Source organism: Aphis gossypii, chromosome 2 (genome assembly GCF_020184175.1).
Source record: "Aphis gossypii isolate Hap1 chromosome 2, ASM2018417v2, whole genome shotgun sequence".
NCBI classification, from domain to species: Eukaryota; Metazoa; Arthropoda; class Insecta; order Hemiptera; family Aphididae; genus Aphis; species Aphis gossypii.
In genome coordinates this window covers 33,587,225-33,605,335 of record NC_065531.1, presented here as the reverse complement: position 1 = coordinate 33,605,335, position 18,111 = coordinate 33,587,225, and the positions used below count along the sequence as shown (strand labels likewise).

The 18,111-nt window shown below is 22.6% G+C and overlaps 1 protein-coding gene across 2 annotated transcripts in view; it reads right to left on the bottom strand.

Moving 5' to 3' along the window:
- The window catches only part of LOC114129912 (limbic system-associated membrane protein-like), a 188,243-nt gene that overhangs the window by 55,209 nt on the left and 114,923 nt on the right, over window positions 1-18,111 (bottom strand). For both annotated transcript variants that reach the window (XM_050201169.1, XM_050201170.1), the window contains exon 6: window positions 9,075-9,236. In XM_050201169.1, the coding sequence (XP_050057126.1) occupies window positions 9,075-9,236 (162 nt within the window). The remainder of the gene's footprint in view (window positions 1-9,074; window positions 9,237-18,111) is intronic.

The following is an 18,111-nucleotide window of genomic DNA, read 5'->3' as shown; positions in this document are numbered from 1 at the left end:
AAACAATCAATAAAAAAAAAAAAACGTTAGGTCTTCAAAAATAGTAGTTTTAAAAAAAAAAAACTTTACATAACATAAATAAATACCTATAACAGCTATAATCTTAAACCGATGGTATAGTTAGAATAACTATTTATGTCTTATGGTGGAGTATTAATTTTAGACATGGAATTAAAACAAAAATTGTTCAAGACTTCTAAAAAGATAATTTTATGTAAAAAAAGCTGTGGTTCGCTTAGTTACATTTTACATTGTATAAATTGTAATGGTTTATTATTATCATTTATAATGTATTTGTCATATGACAAAAAAGTATAAATATAAATATAATTATGAATAAAATTAATTTATACATTTATAAAGCAAAACTGTAATAAATAGTTGTTAGTTAACCACTATAATAATGTGAAATTATATTTATATTAATTTAAAATATATATTTTCAAGTTATTTGAACTGAATTAATATGAATTAAATTTAGGAATTCGTTAGTATAAATAGAAATGCGTTAATATAATATGTTATGTGTATATTTTTTTTAAAAGAAAGGAGTATTCTATTTTAATATTATTCACATACATACTATTAAAATAATTTAAACGTAATTCCACGTAATTTAACAACACACAAAATAAAATAAATAATGTTGCTAAAAGTGGCTTGCGCACAAATGTACAAGTGAATTGTGGTCTCTTTAGTACGTTGAGCTTCCGTGAAAAACCACATCATTATTTTGAGTACGTGATAAAAAATAATATGGTAGAATACGAACTATCTCATTCAACTATTAATGATCTTTACAATTCACAGATATGAAAGGGCATGTCCTTTGTTCATTTTCTAAGATTTTCAATCCTTGATTGTCCAAATATTTTAGATATTAATTAACAATCTACAGTAAGTATCTCACAATATATTATTAGACAATTATCAAAATGAAAAACAATTGCTTTTAAACTTAATTCTATTGTTTAAATTTACGAAACGCCAGTTAAATTATAATATACCCGCTATACAATATATTTTTAATTTTTTTTTTCAAGAGAAACTGAACTGTTATTTACTTTTTTAATGCATGGCTTATAGACTTTCGTATAGGTTATATTTAAATAAACTCGAATTTAATGATAAGTATGAAGACATTTTATGCATGACTAAGTTTACGCGTGAAGGTAAAATTAATAATATATTTTAGACATTATTAGAATCGGTTTGCTGAAAAACACTTATTATTTTTGTAGTTATATAAATTATAAATAGTTCTAAAAGCTTCATAATCAATCTTTTTAAAAACTAACTCTACTTTGTACCAAGGTAGTGAAGCGTGACTAGTAACCCAATACTCAATCCAAGATCAAAATCCAGTCTAAATCTTTTTATTTATTTATTATTATTATTATTTGAAACTCGAGATATGCAGATGGTACTGTTTTTTGTTAACAATTTACTCAAGATCAAAACAAAAAACATATATCTTATAAATATTCAATTTAATACAGAGTTTTTCTATTATTCTTCCTAATAATTAGAAGCAAAGTTGTATCATATCCATCCCCAAAATAGGAAAAGATACATTTAACATATCCTAATATCTAAACACTTAAAACTTTCAACAACGCCTTCTGAGTAATGTAGTAATCGCTATTATATATGTATATGTAGTGTTATTATTTCATGCAAGCTCTCCATATACACCACTAAAGCAAATTCTGTTTTAATAGCCCTAGATTATGTACTTAAAAAACAAAAGGAAAACTTTGTCATTTTAAGCGATTTATTAAGCACAACCGTAAGTATTTAAAACACACAAGTCTAATGTTAACAAAGTTATTCTAATATAGTAATTTTAACTAGTCTAATAATAAGAAAATTATTCATAATTTTTGCTTATTATAACAAAAGAAACATAGTAAAACTAATGTGGATACAAAGTCACTCATCAATTGGAAAAAATCGAATATTAATGTCAATAATGTAAAATCCGCAACCTCTACAGACAACATTTCCCTCGTCACCTTTTAAGATATTAAATAAATGATACAACTAATCTCATTACAATTCTGACAAAACCATCAGTTAAATCTCAATATTGAATAAAATAAAACAATTATGTCCCTTAATCTAATACCTTAGTGTCAAACAATCAATTTCACAGGAAAAAAGAAAACTATGATCAAAAAAATGAAGAACCATGATATCTTGTAGGATACCTTTCATATGTATAATACATTGACGGGCGTTTATAAATTCCACAAAAATACTAGTTACATGAAAAGATAATTAAAAAGAATTATGTAAAATCCACCAGTTTAATTTTCTTACTTTTAATTGGTACATGAAAACTCCGTCAGTGTTAAGGCATTCCCACATTAAATGTATTGATTTTACATTTATATTTTTAAGTCATATATATTTTTTGGCGTATTACATATACCTACAGTCGGACTCTTGAAAAGTGAGCGCTGACGGCCGATGAGTGGAGTTAAAATATTGTTCTCAGGGGTTCTTAGATTTTTAGTATTGTAGTTTATCGTTGAATGTCGTATTAGGGGTTATACGAAACGCACGAATTGTATTAGTGCTCTCTTATTAAAAAAAACCACATTTACCTTTTTTATAACTCGTTTGCGCAAAAAAAAAAAACACAACTCGATTGGTTATTTTGCTACCTGTGACGAAAATCTCTAGTATTAGAACTAGTTTGCGCACACATTTGCCTTCACACTTTAACAGGCTTAAGACTGTCTGCTTAAAACAGGCGTCAGAAATTTCTAAGTCCATATTAAAAAGTTTATGACGTCAACACACTAGTAACACTAGTCACCACTGTACTTAACCATAACTATTAAAACTGTACTAAAAGTAATTAAGTAAAGAAAATCCAAAATTATACTTATACAATCGATTATAAAATTCCTATCAAATATTTGATAATTTGTACTGCAGTCTGTAACGATTTATACATGTGTATAAATGCGTCGTTGAGTGCAAAGAAGTGATCCGTTTTCAGGAAATGATTGCTTTTGTTGTGCGCAAGTGGATCGTCGATTTTCAGGTAAAAAAATTTGAATGTGCGCAAACGAGTTGTAGCAAAACATATTCTACTGTATTCATCAGTCAGTATTAAGCCAATTCAAGTAATATAAAAACTATGTCAAATTGTAATTGATATAAGTAGTATTTATTTAGTAATTATAATTATATTTTTTTTTAATTTGGTTTTATTATAAAAAAAAAAAAATGTTATTCCCAAATGCCCACAAATTGACGATTAAAAAGGTAATATTATTAAAAAAAAAAAAAAAAAAAATGGTTATATTTTATAACAATCAAGATCTAGAACACCAATTACACAATATACCATACATGTTTATTTATTAAAGTAGTATATTGATGAACATTTTTTTTATCCAACAAAATGATTAGGTATACAAAACAAATACCTTATCAAAACAAAACAATTGAGTTTTTATATTAATTATATTATTATATTCAATAACAGTGAGCTACTGTGGCAATTTTTTTTTTTTTTATTGAATTTTTATTACCAATTCTTTGTACAGAAATCAATATGTTTCACAAGCAGTTAGAACTAATAAATAATTATTGAATGCTAGCTTTTATATTAATACATTGCGTTGAAATAAATGTACAATATATGTTTAGTATTTATATAAGTTGAGATATGTTTTATGTACCTACTGAATAATAAAATATACCTAGAATTTGATAATTTATTTTAAAAAAATATACATATAACATTTAATCTCGTGTCTTTTGCATAAAATAAAAATAAAATTGTAGTATATTAATATGTCGATGAAAAATGATTAATGCGGTAAAAGCGATAATTGATTTTTATAACTTTTAATTCAAAATAATCCAAATAAAAATTAATGGTTTTCAAATTATGATTATTATTTTACTTATGTGTTATCTTAAATTATCGAGAATATATAAAAATATAAAATAACGTTTCCAGTGTATAGTTTTACGAGTCTTGTATTTTATATATAGGTTTCAAGAATTGATACATTTTCAAAGAAACGACAATACATTGTAAAATAGAATCAGTCATTTCAAAATTTTACAGAGAATTTCCTCTCAATTGAATCAGAAGTAAATTAAATAAAATAAAAGTTGACATAGAAAGAGATTTAACTAGAGACTTGAGATTATTAACAACTTTTACACTATGGACTTACATTTAGTATTAAATTATAATATTTCTTTAAAAATAGGCATTTGCTGTTTAAGCTTTTACTAGGTGAAACATTTTGATTACACGAGGCTTACATATTTTTGTTGAAATATATTTAGTTAAAGCAATTTCTTTGTATAGAATTTGTAGCATATGTCGTTTTATTATCATATCAAAAATAAATCAAGAAAATATGTTTTTATTCGAGTGCAACATTTTTTATGTATATTAAAAAATACAGATTCAATTAATATTAGTAGCTAATAAGAAAATAATATAAAGCAATTAAATAAAAAAATATATATATTTATGTTCCTTAAAAATATTTATTATTTGCACTATATACCTACTCGTACCTATGATGAAAACATTAAAGTATTAGAAAAATAGATAATAGAACAAACGTATAAATCGATATGTATTTCAAGCGAACAATACCATATATTATTATGTTTTCAAAATACTATTTTTAGTCAATATAAAACTCCATTTTAAAGTAACAATTCCTATATAATAATCGTCTCAACAAAACAGTTTCAAAAGACTACTTTTCGTCATTTCCAGTTTTTCCATTGTATCAAACAACGAAATGGGATACTATGTATATTATAAATATTTCAAATATTTTTATCAATCATGAAATAACGCTGAATACTTGTAATATTATTTTTATCATTCAATAAATCGTTTATATATTTTATAGAAGACGATTATCCTAATAACTAATAAATAATATTCTGTCTTAGCTTAAACTAAACTATAAAATTCATGTAATTATAACTAATCAAACAAAATAAACTAAGGCATCGTAATAAATAACTTTTAATGTATTATATAGCAATGATTTTACTTGACTTTAGTTGGCATACTTTGAGCTCTTAAAATCAGAGTAGGTAGTTAATTAATGACAGTATTCGCTTTTAATTCTATTTAGGTTACATGAGTATTTCAGTATTATACATACCTATCATAATTTGTAATTTGAACAATATAAATATGTCGTCATTTATTTTTAGTTTTTCATTTATTAACTTTTATTCCCTGTATACTTGCTTGTACCCTGTATGGTATAAACGATAATTTGTTCATCTCCATATAAAGTTGAATAAGTTGAGTGGATGAATAATTATACAAATTATATTCATATTAACTTAAAATATCTTGGGATTAAAACGAGTAAAAGATTGTCGTTACAGTTATAATTATAATGAAGCACATGCATTATTCAAATGTATTGCACTGTCGTCTCGGTTTTCAGTAACTCTGTTATTTATTTTGAAATGCTGCTTTGATATCGTTGACGGTTCTTGAGAACAGGACGTATATACAATTATAAGTACACATTATCGAGATAAGTCCAATACGTATATATAGGTATAATAATTATGTATTTTACAGGAAAAATAACAATGTCAATACAATTTAGTTTAAATTAAAAAACATATAAATATATGTAGTATATATCATTTATACCTTGTTGTATTTGTTTATGTATAAATAATTGCACATTATTTTGAACACTAGTATTGAAAATACACTTACAGTTCATATTTAATGAATTTATCTATCAAAATAAACCCATTGTTTATTATTTATTTTGTACAAGTCAAATAGCTTTAAAGTGATAAGTTATAAGATAGTTTATATAATATTATACAACCATAAAATTTCAATACCTAGGTCGAATTAGATTTTACTAGCTAATGCTACGATATAATTTTTGTTTATAAGTCAATACTGAAAATTAAATTTTTTTTTTGGGCTTTTACTAAATACGTTATGTATAGGCACCATATATGATGTACAAATCGAATTAGAAAAAGCTGTGATAAACGCAAACAAAATTTTTAAAATAACTATACATTACTATGAAAACAAATTACTGATATTTATTTATATAAATATTATATAAAATATTTTTTTATCATTTATTTTCATACAATGTACTAAAAGTTAAATGAAAATAAAATTACAATGTAAAAATATATATTATTTAATAGTATACTATTATGGCACCTACTGCTACATAATATATTTGAAAACATTATTTATGATACGTAAATAGATTCGCTTTATAGTGAAATCTACAAATATTGAAAATACGTGAGACTTGTGGTAGTATATTTCAGTTAAAAATATTTTTAAAACTTATATACATATATTTTTTGTTAGAACTACAAAAAAATTCGTTTCAGTTATGCCACTATTTTATAAAACCGTCAATGAAATTATTAATATGCTACAATTTGTATTATTATTTATTTAATCATTTTTTTGGAAATGATAATGTTTTAGATAATTCATAACCATTACATCCATGTTATTCAACTAATACAAACCATTTAATATTATTATTATTTTTTTGATACTATTATAATTTTCATTATTTTTAAATATTATGCTTGTTTGAAAAATTGTTTGAAGTTAAGACAAAAAAGTAGGGAAAACCTATTAGCTTTTGTTGGAATCGTAAAACCGAACACAGTTTTGTCCATTGCTAAAATTATATGACTTCTTTAAAAACTTATTCTTATTTTTGTAAGATAATACTGTTTAACTCAATTTAACAATTTACACTTTTTATTCAATTATGTAACATAATCGTCTGATTTAATATTTTTTCTGTTTGTTATTTTTATATTAATGGTCTTTGTAGTTGATGCTGTTAAATAATAATAATAAATAACAAAAATAAAAAATCCTTAAATGATTTTTTTTTCTAGTACTTATTGATTTCATAAAATTTTAGACCTACCTAGTATATAATTGTAAATTGTAAAATACAAACAATTTATTTATTTATTAAAATTAATTTTAATTAAAATGTATAAAAGATATAGGTAAATTATTTTAATTTTAACCTAACCTAACCAAGTACTTTAATCAAATATTTTTTCTATGTGTATCAAATAATTACATTTAAATAGAAACTGCATAATAATAAATTGTACCTATGTGTATTTAAAATGTACAAAAAAGTAAACATCAAACATTTCCAATATAAATGACGACTAACAACATATTTTAGCCACAACATGACTCTTTCTATTGGGATGGTATTCAATATTCATAACAGATCACCTATATGTTAACTTTTCATCAATGCAGAAATATTTTTAACTTAATCCTAATATCTATGTACATACTTTTATCTTTTAATATAAGATTTATAATAATTTTATTAGTATCACATGTGGCTTCTATTTCTTTAGAAACATAAAAAATCACTTCATTGCATTTTCTACATAGACCAAAAATACGATATGATTTCATAAAATATAATATTTAATAATTTATAAATATACTAGCCATGTTATGAAACATTTCATTTAATATTATATTATCTTATTCATATTAATACGTAAGTAATAAACTGTACAATTAATTTGTTTATAAATAATGGTTTTATGTTAACAATGAAGTATAAATATGACATTATAAAAGGTTTTTATTGATTAAGTAATTTATATAAAATATATTATCTTCTACCTTAGTAATTTTTTTTTTTGAAAATTAAGTATAAATAATAAAATATAATAACAATCTAGGTAACTAAATAATAATTTAATGAAAAATATAATTCACAATAATAGTTATGTTTTGTATTTAAGTTACTTGTTTAAAATGAAATTATCTCTGATAAATATTTAATTTGAAAACAAAATTCTCAAAATCTTAAATCTTCTTAAAGCTTTCTGATAATTTTCAATTAGAATATTTTTTTATCAAACATCATAAAATATTTTTTATTTATTAAAAAAAGTAATATTTAATATAACAATTAAAATCCACTGTTAACCAAACTACATGTAGAATGTAGATACCTTTTTATTAATTTAAAACAAACCATAATCAATAAAGTAGTACGGCTCCAAGTATTTAAAAAAAAAAATCTTTATTCAATAATCATATTTTAATAAATTAATAACAATTGAATTATAATATAATCGATATTAACTTTTAAGTTGTATAAAATCCTTATTTTTCAACCAGATTTGTGAAACATTTTTTTTCTTAATTAAAACTAACAAACTACCAAAAATACTAAAATAATACACATAAATTAAGTAATCTAAAACTTATATAAACCATAATTTGGTTATAACAAAGTATATTATTATTTCATTTTTGTATATTGAAGTCGCATTGAAAAAATTAAATTATAATTATTATATTTAATTTGATAGTCGTAGAAAGATCGTTTTTGCAAACATCACAACTAAACATATTCATTATTATTTTGTAATTCAATCCAAACACAAACTCAAAAACATGATAATATTATAATATTGATAATTATGAAGTAAAAATAATAAAATAATAGATTGTAAATTGTATAGTTATTATAAGAATTATAGTATATTGTATAAGTAATAATAAAATATAATAAAATAAATTTAAGTAAAACTATCATTAAAAAAAAAAAAGATCGTTATTAGTAATTATATCAAGACATTACTAGTTTTTAAAATATACCTAAATTAAAGTACAAAATAAAACTGTTAAATTAAATATCATATGAGAATAAGGAATATTATATTGATCTTAATGCAAAAATCTTAAATAATATACCCTAAAACTTAGTTAATTAAAAGATCGCATTATCGTAAGGTTTTTGATTTCATTCACGATAAAAATTATTGCCGAAATTAAAGATGTAATTATTAACATTTTAATGATTATAGACTTCTAAAGTTTCAAAATTATTTATCTTAAATCATATTTCCGTTGTATAAAAAACTAAATAGTAATATAATGAGTTTAAAGAAAATTATACAGGTGCGTTTTAACGTAATATACTTCACAAGTAACTGTACTCAAATTAAAAAAAGTTACCATTTTTATAATAAGTTAATTTTAATTAAACAATTACCTGGCATTCATAAGTACCGTTGTCGATTTTAGCAACTGGTGATATCCTTAAATCCCAGTCATCACTTTTTTCAGAATGAAATACTCGGAAGCGTCCGTCATTTATGTACGTCAACACACCTGAACTCAGTATATGCCAATCTCTCCGCCGTACCCAAGACACCTGAAACCATTATTTTTATGAAAATTGAACTTTTTCAAAACTCAAATGTTTTATATTATAATTAGAGCATTGTGAAGTGAACATTATACACTATACGTCAAGGATTGAATTATTAAAAATTCAAATGAAGTTCATGAATTTAAATACGATGAAAATATTGATGCATGTAATTGGTAACAATATTAATTGGAACTGATATATTATATTATGCAAACATAAAATAATAATTAAAAACATACCATTTTATTTTTACTTTTTAATACTTATGCCAGCATAATATATAAACTACACATTATAATATAACCGTAACGTAAGATAATGTAATCGTAATATTATATTGTATTAAAAAATAGTTATAAAAAAAAGTTTATAAAGTAACAATAAATTATGTATATTGATAAAGTGACAAAAAAAGTTAAATAAAAAAAAACCATAAAATAAACATAAAAATTCTACTGTGTTTCTAAAAATAACCTCAAATGGGTATGATGAATAGACGATTTATTCATAGAAATTTGGATAAATATTAATGCTCAATATTACACTAACCCAAAAGTATCTTATTTCCCTTTTTAAGTAATACCCTCACGTTATCTATATTTTGAGTATGTACACCATAATCCGGGTCTACAAAATAATACGTATGATTTACCGAACTACGAACAAAACCTCAATTGCTTAAACTGTTGTAGTCTTTAAACAGCCAAGTATAGTTAGGTGTAACTTATAAATCAATATCAACGTTCCGTATAGTTCTGTAATTGAATTTGTTTTATGGTATAATAATAGCTTAAATTAAATTTAATATAATAAATTAAACAATTATTATAAATTTAGTTGAGCATAATAAATAACAAAATAATTTATGTGACGGCAATAAGTCAGATATATTTTTGAATTTTCACAAATAATCAAATCGTTATTTGACTAACTTATCCCTCCAATCAATAACCGAAAAAAGTTCTTTAATCCATTATTAACATTGTACATAATCAATAATATTATTCACACAAAGTACCTATTAGTGTATTACATACTCAAACAATAAAGCAAATAACACTATGCGTCTAGGTATTGCTAAATTCCTAATAATACCTATTAGTAATATTTAAAATCTACAGTATAAAATAATCTCCATCCACAAGACCTTTAAACAAAACATAAAGAAAAAATGTTCATACAGAAAGTGTTTCTTTTTGTCTAAATACACAATGCACACTATACGTTATTACGTACTTTACTGATAATTAATATTTATTACATATTGTTTAAAACAATTTGCTTTCAAATACCTAGGTAATACAAATGGTTTATTACATAGTAAATTATAAAAGAAGATTTTAAGTTATTGTTTATTGTATCTTAAATATTTTTGTAGGTTGATTAAAAGCATTACATGTTTAATCATTGTATTTATCTAAATATTTCTTAAATAACTGAATTATTAAAATCATTCATTATGAACTAATTATTTTTAAAGAAAATTTCTCTGAAGACATTGAATTTTACGATTAATTTTATGAAAATGAGATAGTTTAATTTTTAAATGCTTGTGTTCATACTTAAGAAAAATATAAATTAAACAATATCATTCTATAGCAGTTTGATGATTATATTTTATATCTTAATTAATTTATTGTTTATTTATATTAATATTAATAAATTATATCATATTATATTATATTATTATACCTATTTGAACATATTCTGGCCATTTTTGTTAAATAAAACATGATTTAATTGAATTAACAACGTAATATAATACTAAAGAGTGAATCTGTTTTGGTTATACTGTATCAAGTCAATACAGAAAGTAATCAGTATTATAGATATTATTATTACAAATATTAATAACAAAATTTGGTTTTTATATTAAAATTAAAAATTAAATAAACAAAAAATAAGTTATTTGATTAAGACTTGTTATGTTATTAAAATATGATTGTATAGAATGGATTAAAATTCTAATTATAAAATAAAAATATACCTATTATAAATTCAATAATTTTTATTAGCATTATAGAAAATTTAAGATTTTTGCTGTCATAAAAAAATTGAAATGATAATTGTGATTGTGATTTTAAATAGCAATTTTTGTCATTTTTTAGTCATTTATAACTGCTGCTCACTTTCTTTATTATCATAAACATTTTAATAAATACATAAATATATATATATATATATATATGTATAAAATGATTGTGGGCAGAGCAATATTATTCATGAATACTTGAAACTATATTAACATATATTATTATATTTTATAATTTATACGCAGAATATCAAATTACATTTTCAAATGCGATATAATCGGCAAAAGTTAATTCAACTTATCGTATTATTAATTGTAAAATAAATTACTATTATATAATAGCGATGTTTAAAATCATAAAATATACTTAGTAGTATCAGCTGACAGTCCATCTCGCTTAGAATCGAATTTTGCATGCAATTATTTATCATTTAATTAAATTTTAACAAATCCATTTCAGAGTACAAGCTAATGAATTGGTACACTTGACACCTACTACATAGCTACAAATATGCGGTGAATAAAAAAATTAATTAATATATCTGAGAACCTTATTCTCTGTGTATAATTTAAATGAAATAGATTGTTATAATTAATTAGTGTTATGAATTTGACCCTTAGTTTATATCAGATTTCAAAGGTTTGAAAGTACTAATTTTGAGGAGCTATGACGTAACATTACCATTTTATTTAGTTATCGGTATAATGAATAAAAATGAGAATATAGTATATTCGTTTATGAATAATCATAGTCTTTATATTGAATTTTTAATTTTTTGTCCAATTTTGTCAAAAATTGGATTACAAATATTTGTAAATATTTATAGACATTTATTTTTATGATATTTTCAATATTTATTGACAGGGGTATGAACTATTTACCAGGAATTTTGTATTAAATTTTCAAGCTTGTTTATAGAAGATCTATGGTTTTACTAAAAATACATTTTTTTAAATTTTTTTTACGATAATAATACAATTTATTGTAATTTTCTGGTTTTGATTACCTAAAAGTACCAAATTTATAGCCAACACCCACACAGTTAAATTTTGACGCAATTTTACTGCACCAAAAAAATGTTTCTAGACTAAAAATAAAAAACATATACAAACTATCATACAATTAATACATTTGTCGCTCTGTTTAAAATTTAAAATATAGAAACATATTTTAAAACTAATGCATTCCATTCTCCACATAGTTATTTATTATGATTATAATTTTCGAGAATAAAAATTCTAGAGTTGTTAAATACTAAAAGAGACTAAAAGGCTTACATACTATATACGAGATTAATATTTAACTTCATTAATTGTTTACGTTAAGGAATGCGTTACAACTACCCATAGAAATTGTGGTATAAAATCACAAGTTATGAATGTTTTAAATCTCATCACATTTTCCAAGCAACCATTTTGGACCAGATATTTTATTAATTTATTTACTTTCCCATTACAAATTATATACATACATATCCAGTAGTGTCTTAACTCACATAAAAAGTGTAATTTTTTCGTGAAAAACATAAGAAGTAAAAATCGTAATATTATGTTTAGTTTCTTTATAGTATAACGACACGCATATAATGTATATTATATAGTTACCTACTACCTAGTACCTAATTCGGTAATCTGGCAAAATATACATCATAACGTACAACAATTAATGAAAGATTTGTAAACAACGATCGTTATTAAGTTAATTTGATTTACAGTCAATTCAATTTACCAACAAACATTACAATCTGTTTATCTCTTAGTTTTGATATTGTAATTATGTTAATTTGTTAGTCTGTCTATAAATAATTCAACTATTTGACTACAATTGTATCAAATCCATTATACATCAAGAGGTTATGTATTCCAGTAAAAAATCCATTTACAACACAGTATTTTCAAATTTCACAGTTACACATTATTATAATTTTATGTTCCTAATTTATTAAAACTTAATGTTAATTAATTCATCGTAAAATTAGTGCACGCATTACGCAATAATGGTTTACAATTTATTAAATTTAAAGTTACCGAGGGTATTGGGAATAGTATATTATAATGGATATTTATTTAAGTTATAGACTGTTAACGGAAAAGAATGTACGTCATATCAATAAATCACTTTATACTAATAGTATAAACGGTTTAATATTCAGTTAAAAAAATATTTAGGTTTAATAAGTTATTGTCAGTGATAAAAATTAAAAAATATATTTTAACAACAAACATTTATGGTTAATAATACATTTTAACTGAATATTTAATTCCGTATATATATTATATATATATAGTAATTTGTATTTTATCACACAAACTCATCAGTTTAAAAGGTACTACTATTGTAATTAATTGTATATATTTACCTAAAGGTAAAATGTTAGATGCCCAACATATTTTTATAAATCTTATAATAGAAGCCAAGCTTATAATATTAACTTTATAAATCTTCTAAAACATGAGTTGGTAAATGGTAATTGATAATTTTTTCGTTTTTTTTTATTATAAACTATGGATTTAATAATCTCTTGGCTTGAAATTGGATGAAAAACATTGGAAATGATTTTGTAAGATAAAGAAAGATACAAAATAATAATATAATTAATCTAACAATTATTAAAAATGTTGTTGAATTACTTTTAAAGTTAACTGGGGACTTTGCTTTACTTACTTAATATAAAGAATTTAATGTTTTTGTTTAAATTTAAATATAACTCACTTATAATTTTATAAGTATAATATTATAATCAATAATCATATTTTATGAATTTAAATAAAAATACTTATGAAAAATTGAATTAAGATTAACTAATTTTTAAGAATTATTATTTTTTAATAAGAAATAATTCAATAATTTTTTTAAGTATAAGAACATAAAAATGTTAGTTATAAAATTATTCTTAAGTCATTGGTAGATTTATATCATGAAATAAATTTTAATTATGATTGTATGGATTAGTTTTAGGGTTATTACACATATTCATACTAATAATTAAAATACCAAATGTATCAAGACTGAAAGTACGATATTGTTGCCATCAAAACTTGCTTAAAAAAAGAAAAATCAATAATAACATTTAGATTATTTAGAAAATGGGATGTTAAACACCAAAACTCTGTGCCAATATTTCACATGTACAAGTAAACTACACTGCACATATATTTCATCGTAGCTTATCTAAAAGCACCACAGCAAGTCACTTATATCTTTTCACAACCATAATGTAATAGTAATAGTTCTTGATATAATGATTTTGTTTTAAAAATCTTTACACGAAAAACTAATGATTTCAATATTAACTTTTTAGACTCGATGTATATGTTGACATATAAAAGTATCAATCATACTTGATAAATTACCAATTTAAAGTTAATGATTTATATTGGCGACTATTTATATCACTGAATATAGTATAGACGATGAGTGATGTTGATGTATATAATATATATATATATCAATAAACAACAAAATACAAAATGTAATAATTTTTGTGCCGGTCGGGAAATACAACTTAATTGATAGTTTAATACTACGAATTATGTATATAATAAATTAAAACTTGGTTAAATTATTTTATTTTATATCGTTTATTAGAAAATTGTATTTATAAAAATATAATAATTGTTAAATGTATTAGTCTCATGTTATTTTTTTTGTATAGTAATGACTAAATTTAAATATATTTATGTAGTAAAATATATTTTATTATATGCAATAATGTATATGCTAAAACATTAATTACAACATGAACACGTTTGTCTCATAATAGTTTCTAGTTGATACTTCGTATTAATTATGTTATTATAAATTGTATAAGTTTTTGATGTTTCGCCTAGTAAATTGGTAAATTGCTTTTGCCTAGGTATTTTAATTTATTGATTTTTGAAATAGGTGAATAATTGCTGCAAGTTAACCATTTAAACGGTCATTTTTTATAATTTATTTTGATGAATTACATAATTGTGGCTTCGTATGTAAATTACACGTGTAGATCTAAAAAAGGTGAAATTATTTAATACTCGAAAATATTAGTTTATTATTGTTATATGTTATTGTTAATAATATATGTGCACTAAAATTTGAAAACCTATATTTTTTTTTATAACCTTTTTTTCTTGAAACAAGTTCAAAATTCTTAAAGTATAATGTCTGATTAAAATTTAATAAACTTATAAACTCATTCATGAATGAACTGAAGTATTGTAATTTAAAACATTTAAGCCCATAACATACTAGTATGAATAATTTGTGTAAAAATAAAATAAATGTTATTTAAAACTGTATTATTATAATTTTACATTTTACATTTTATTTCAAATTCAAAAAAATCGATAGACATAATATGTATTTATCTTTCAGGTCAATAAAACGATATGTATTTTACTGTTCAGTTTTATCTATAAGGAATATTGATTTAAATGTATTAATATTCTTAGGTATGTTATCTTAATTGTGTAATTGCAGTATATTGTACATCAATAAAATTGAATAACTTACATTTTAGATTTTTTTATTTACTATTAGTTGTCGAACATTATGTCATGCATATTACATTATATTATGAATATTACCATATGTATTTTGAATATAATAATTTATTACACTGATTAATTATGTACAGAATTATAATTAATGGAATAAAAATGTAGATAATTCAAATATTTAACATTTTCAATATGATTTTCCTTTTATTATTACGTTAGAGCTTAATGTAAACAAAGATAACGTGATGTTTTTTTTTATGTTTTCGTTGCATATTTTGTTATTTTTTATTGTCATTCAACAGGTACAACACAATTTTTAAACATTATTGTGTTTATGGGTGTGTACACATCAATATATTTTTAATCGGAAAATATCATTTTTTTTTCGTTATATACATTCGATATTCATACGTATATTTTATTAATACATTTCAAAAAATTTTAACATAATTATTCATTTATTTTATGAAGTAAATTTTAAATTTTTTAGTATATAATACTATATGAATACAAATTTACTAATTTTTATCACGTAAGTGCATGTATATATTATACGTGTATGGTTTTTACTTTTTTATATATTATGTTTTATTATGTCATACTAACTATACCTACTCAGTTTTACAAAAAATAACCTAAACATTTTACGCTCATTATAAACTAACATAATAGATTATTTATTATAATATTTATGAAATAGTCAAACTATTATTATTTTGATGTAAATATATTATTAGTTATTACTCAACTTCACAAAAACAAACTCCCATGGTGACACACTATCTTGCTTTATAAATATTCCTAATAATATAATACACATATTACAGATGAAATTATTTAATAATCATATTTCTATCACAGGTACTTTAACATTGCATATATATTTAATTATGAATAATAAAAACTAACAGTTATTTCGAGGAGGTTATTTTTGAATTTACTTTTAATTATTCTATAGAAAATATCCGATGGTTCTTATATAATTGTTAGTACGATTGTATGATATCACGTTTTTCCATAAACTGATATACAATCTCTTGAACAAATAGCTGAAGACAGAAATAGTCTTCGATTTTAAAATAATACCTAATTCGATATTGGCTTACCACAAGTCCGCAAGATAAGTAATGATAGTATATACCATTCTGGAATCTGTGGTATCTGTATCATATGGGGTTGTACTCTTAATTTAATTAATTTATTTTAACTTCCATTTGTTAAATGGATAATATTTCTCAGTAAAACTTCAATTTCTACTAAAATTATTCTAAATATGTATATGAAAACAATTATTTTATAATATTAATTTCATAGTTAACTGATAGTTCACTCATTATACTCAATACACTATATCAATTTTTAATGTATTACAGTTGGGACAGCTGAATAATATTTATAATACAATAGTTTTTACAGAATTAAAAGCGATTTTATTATATTTGAGTCAATTCAATTAATTAAATCTATCCAAATACCAATAATTAAAGATATTTTATAAGAATACATTAATTTAAATACATGTCTTTATTTTTTAAACAATGCACCTTGTGATACACTCAATTTTTTTGTTTGCAATATGTTTATATCCCCATGGTAAAATAATTCCCAAAAGGTACTTTTTTCAAAACAATAAAATCGAATAATCTTGTGTACAATCATCTAAATTGCCATTACATTTATAGGATACAAATATATATATTCATTCTTATAAAAATGTCAATAATATTATTTTCACAGTCTAGCATATTTGCAAAAAAGTGTTACAATTTTTCAGTAGGTGTAGAGTGGTATATTGGTAGTTTCAACCCAAACTAACCGAAATTTGAATTTGGATCTAAAACGGTACTCTAGGGGTGCGTATTACATAAAACGTCCGGCTAAGTAATGGGGATCCTATTTTTTGATCCCAAAACATACGGAAAGCAATATCAAAAAAAAAAAAAAAATAGCATCAGGCAGCATCACCGGCATATAATATATATCGTTAGTTATTTGCATACGCTTGTGTGTCGAAGAATTCGCCTCTAGGGGATATTTTTTTTCTTTTACTCACGTGACACTATAATTTCTCCACCGCTTTCATTCACCACCATTCATTTTATACCGCTGACCCAGTCCGCGTGACTTGTGCACGTGCATGTTATTTCTATATAATATGCTTTATCTTTTACAGTTCTGGAACGTATATATGATGGGACGACTTTTGGTATTTTCGTTTATAGAAATTAAGAATGACATACGTGAACGATTCCGTCACGGCTATATAGGTACGTCAACTAACGACGCCACAGTCATCGAGTCACGCGATTGAAATCAATCATATTACACGGTATCATCTCGGTTTTGCAAATGTACCATCGTTTT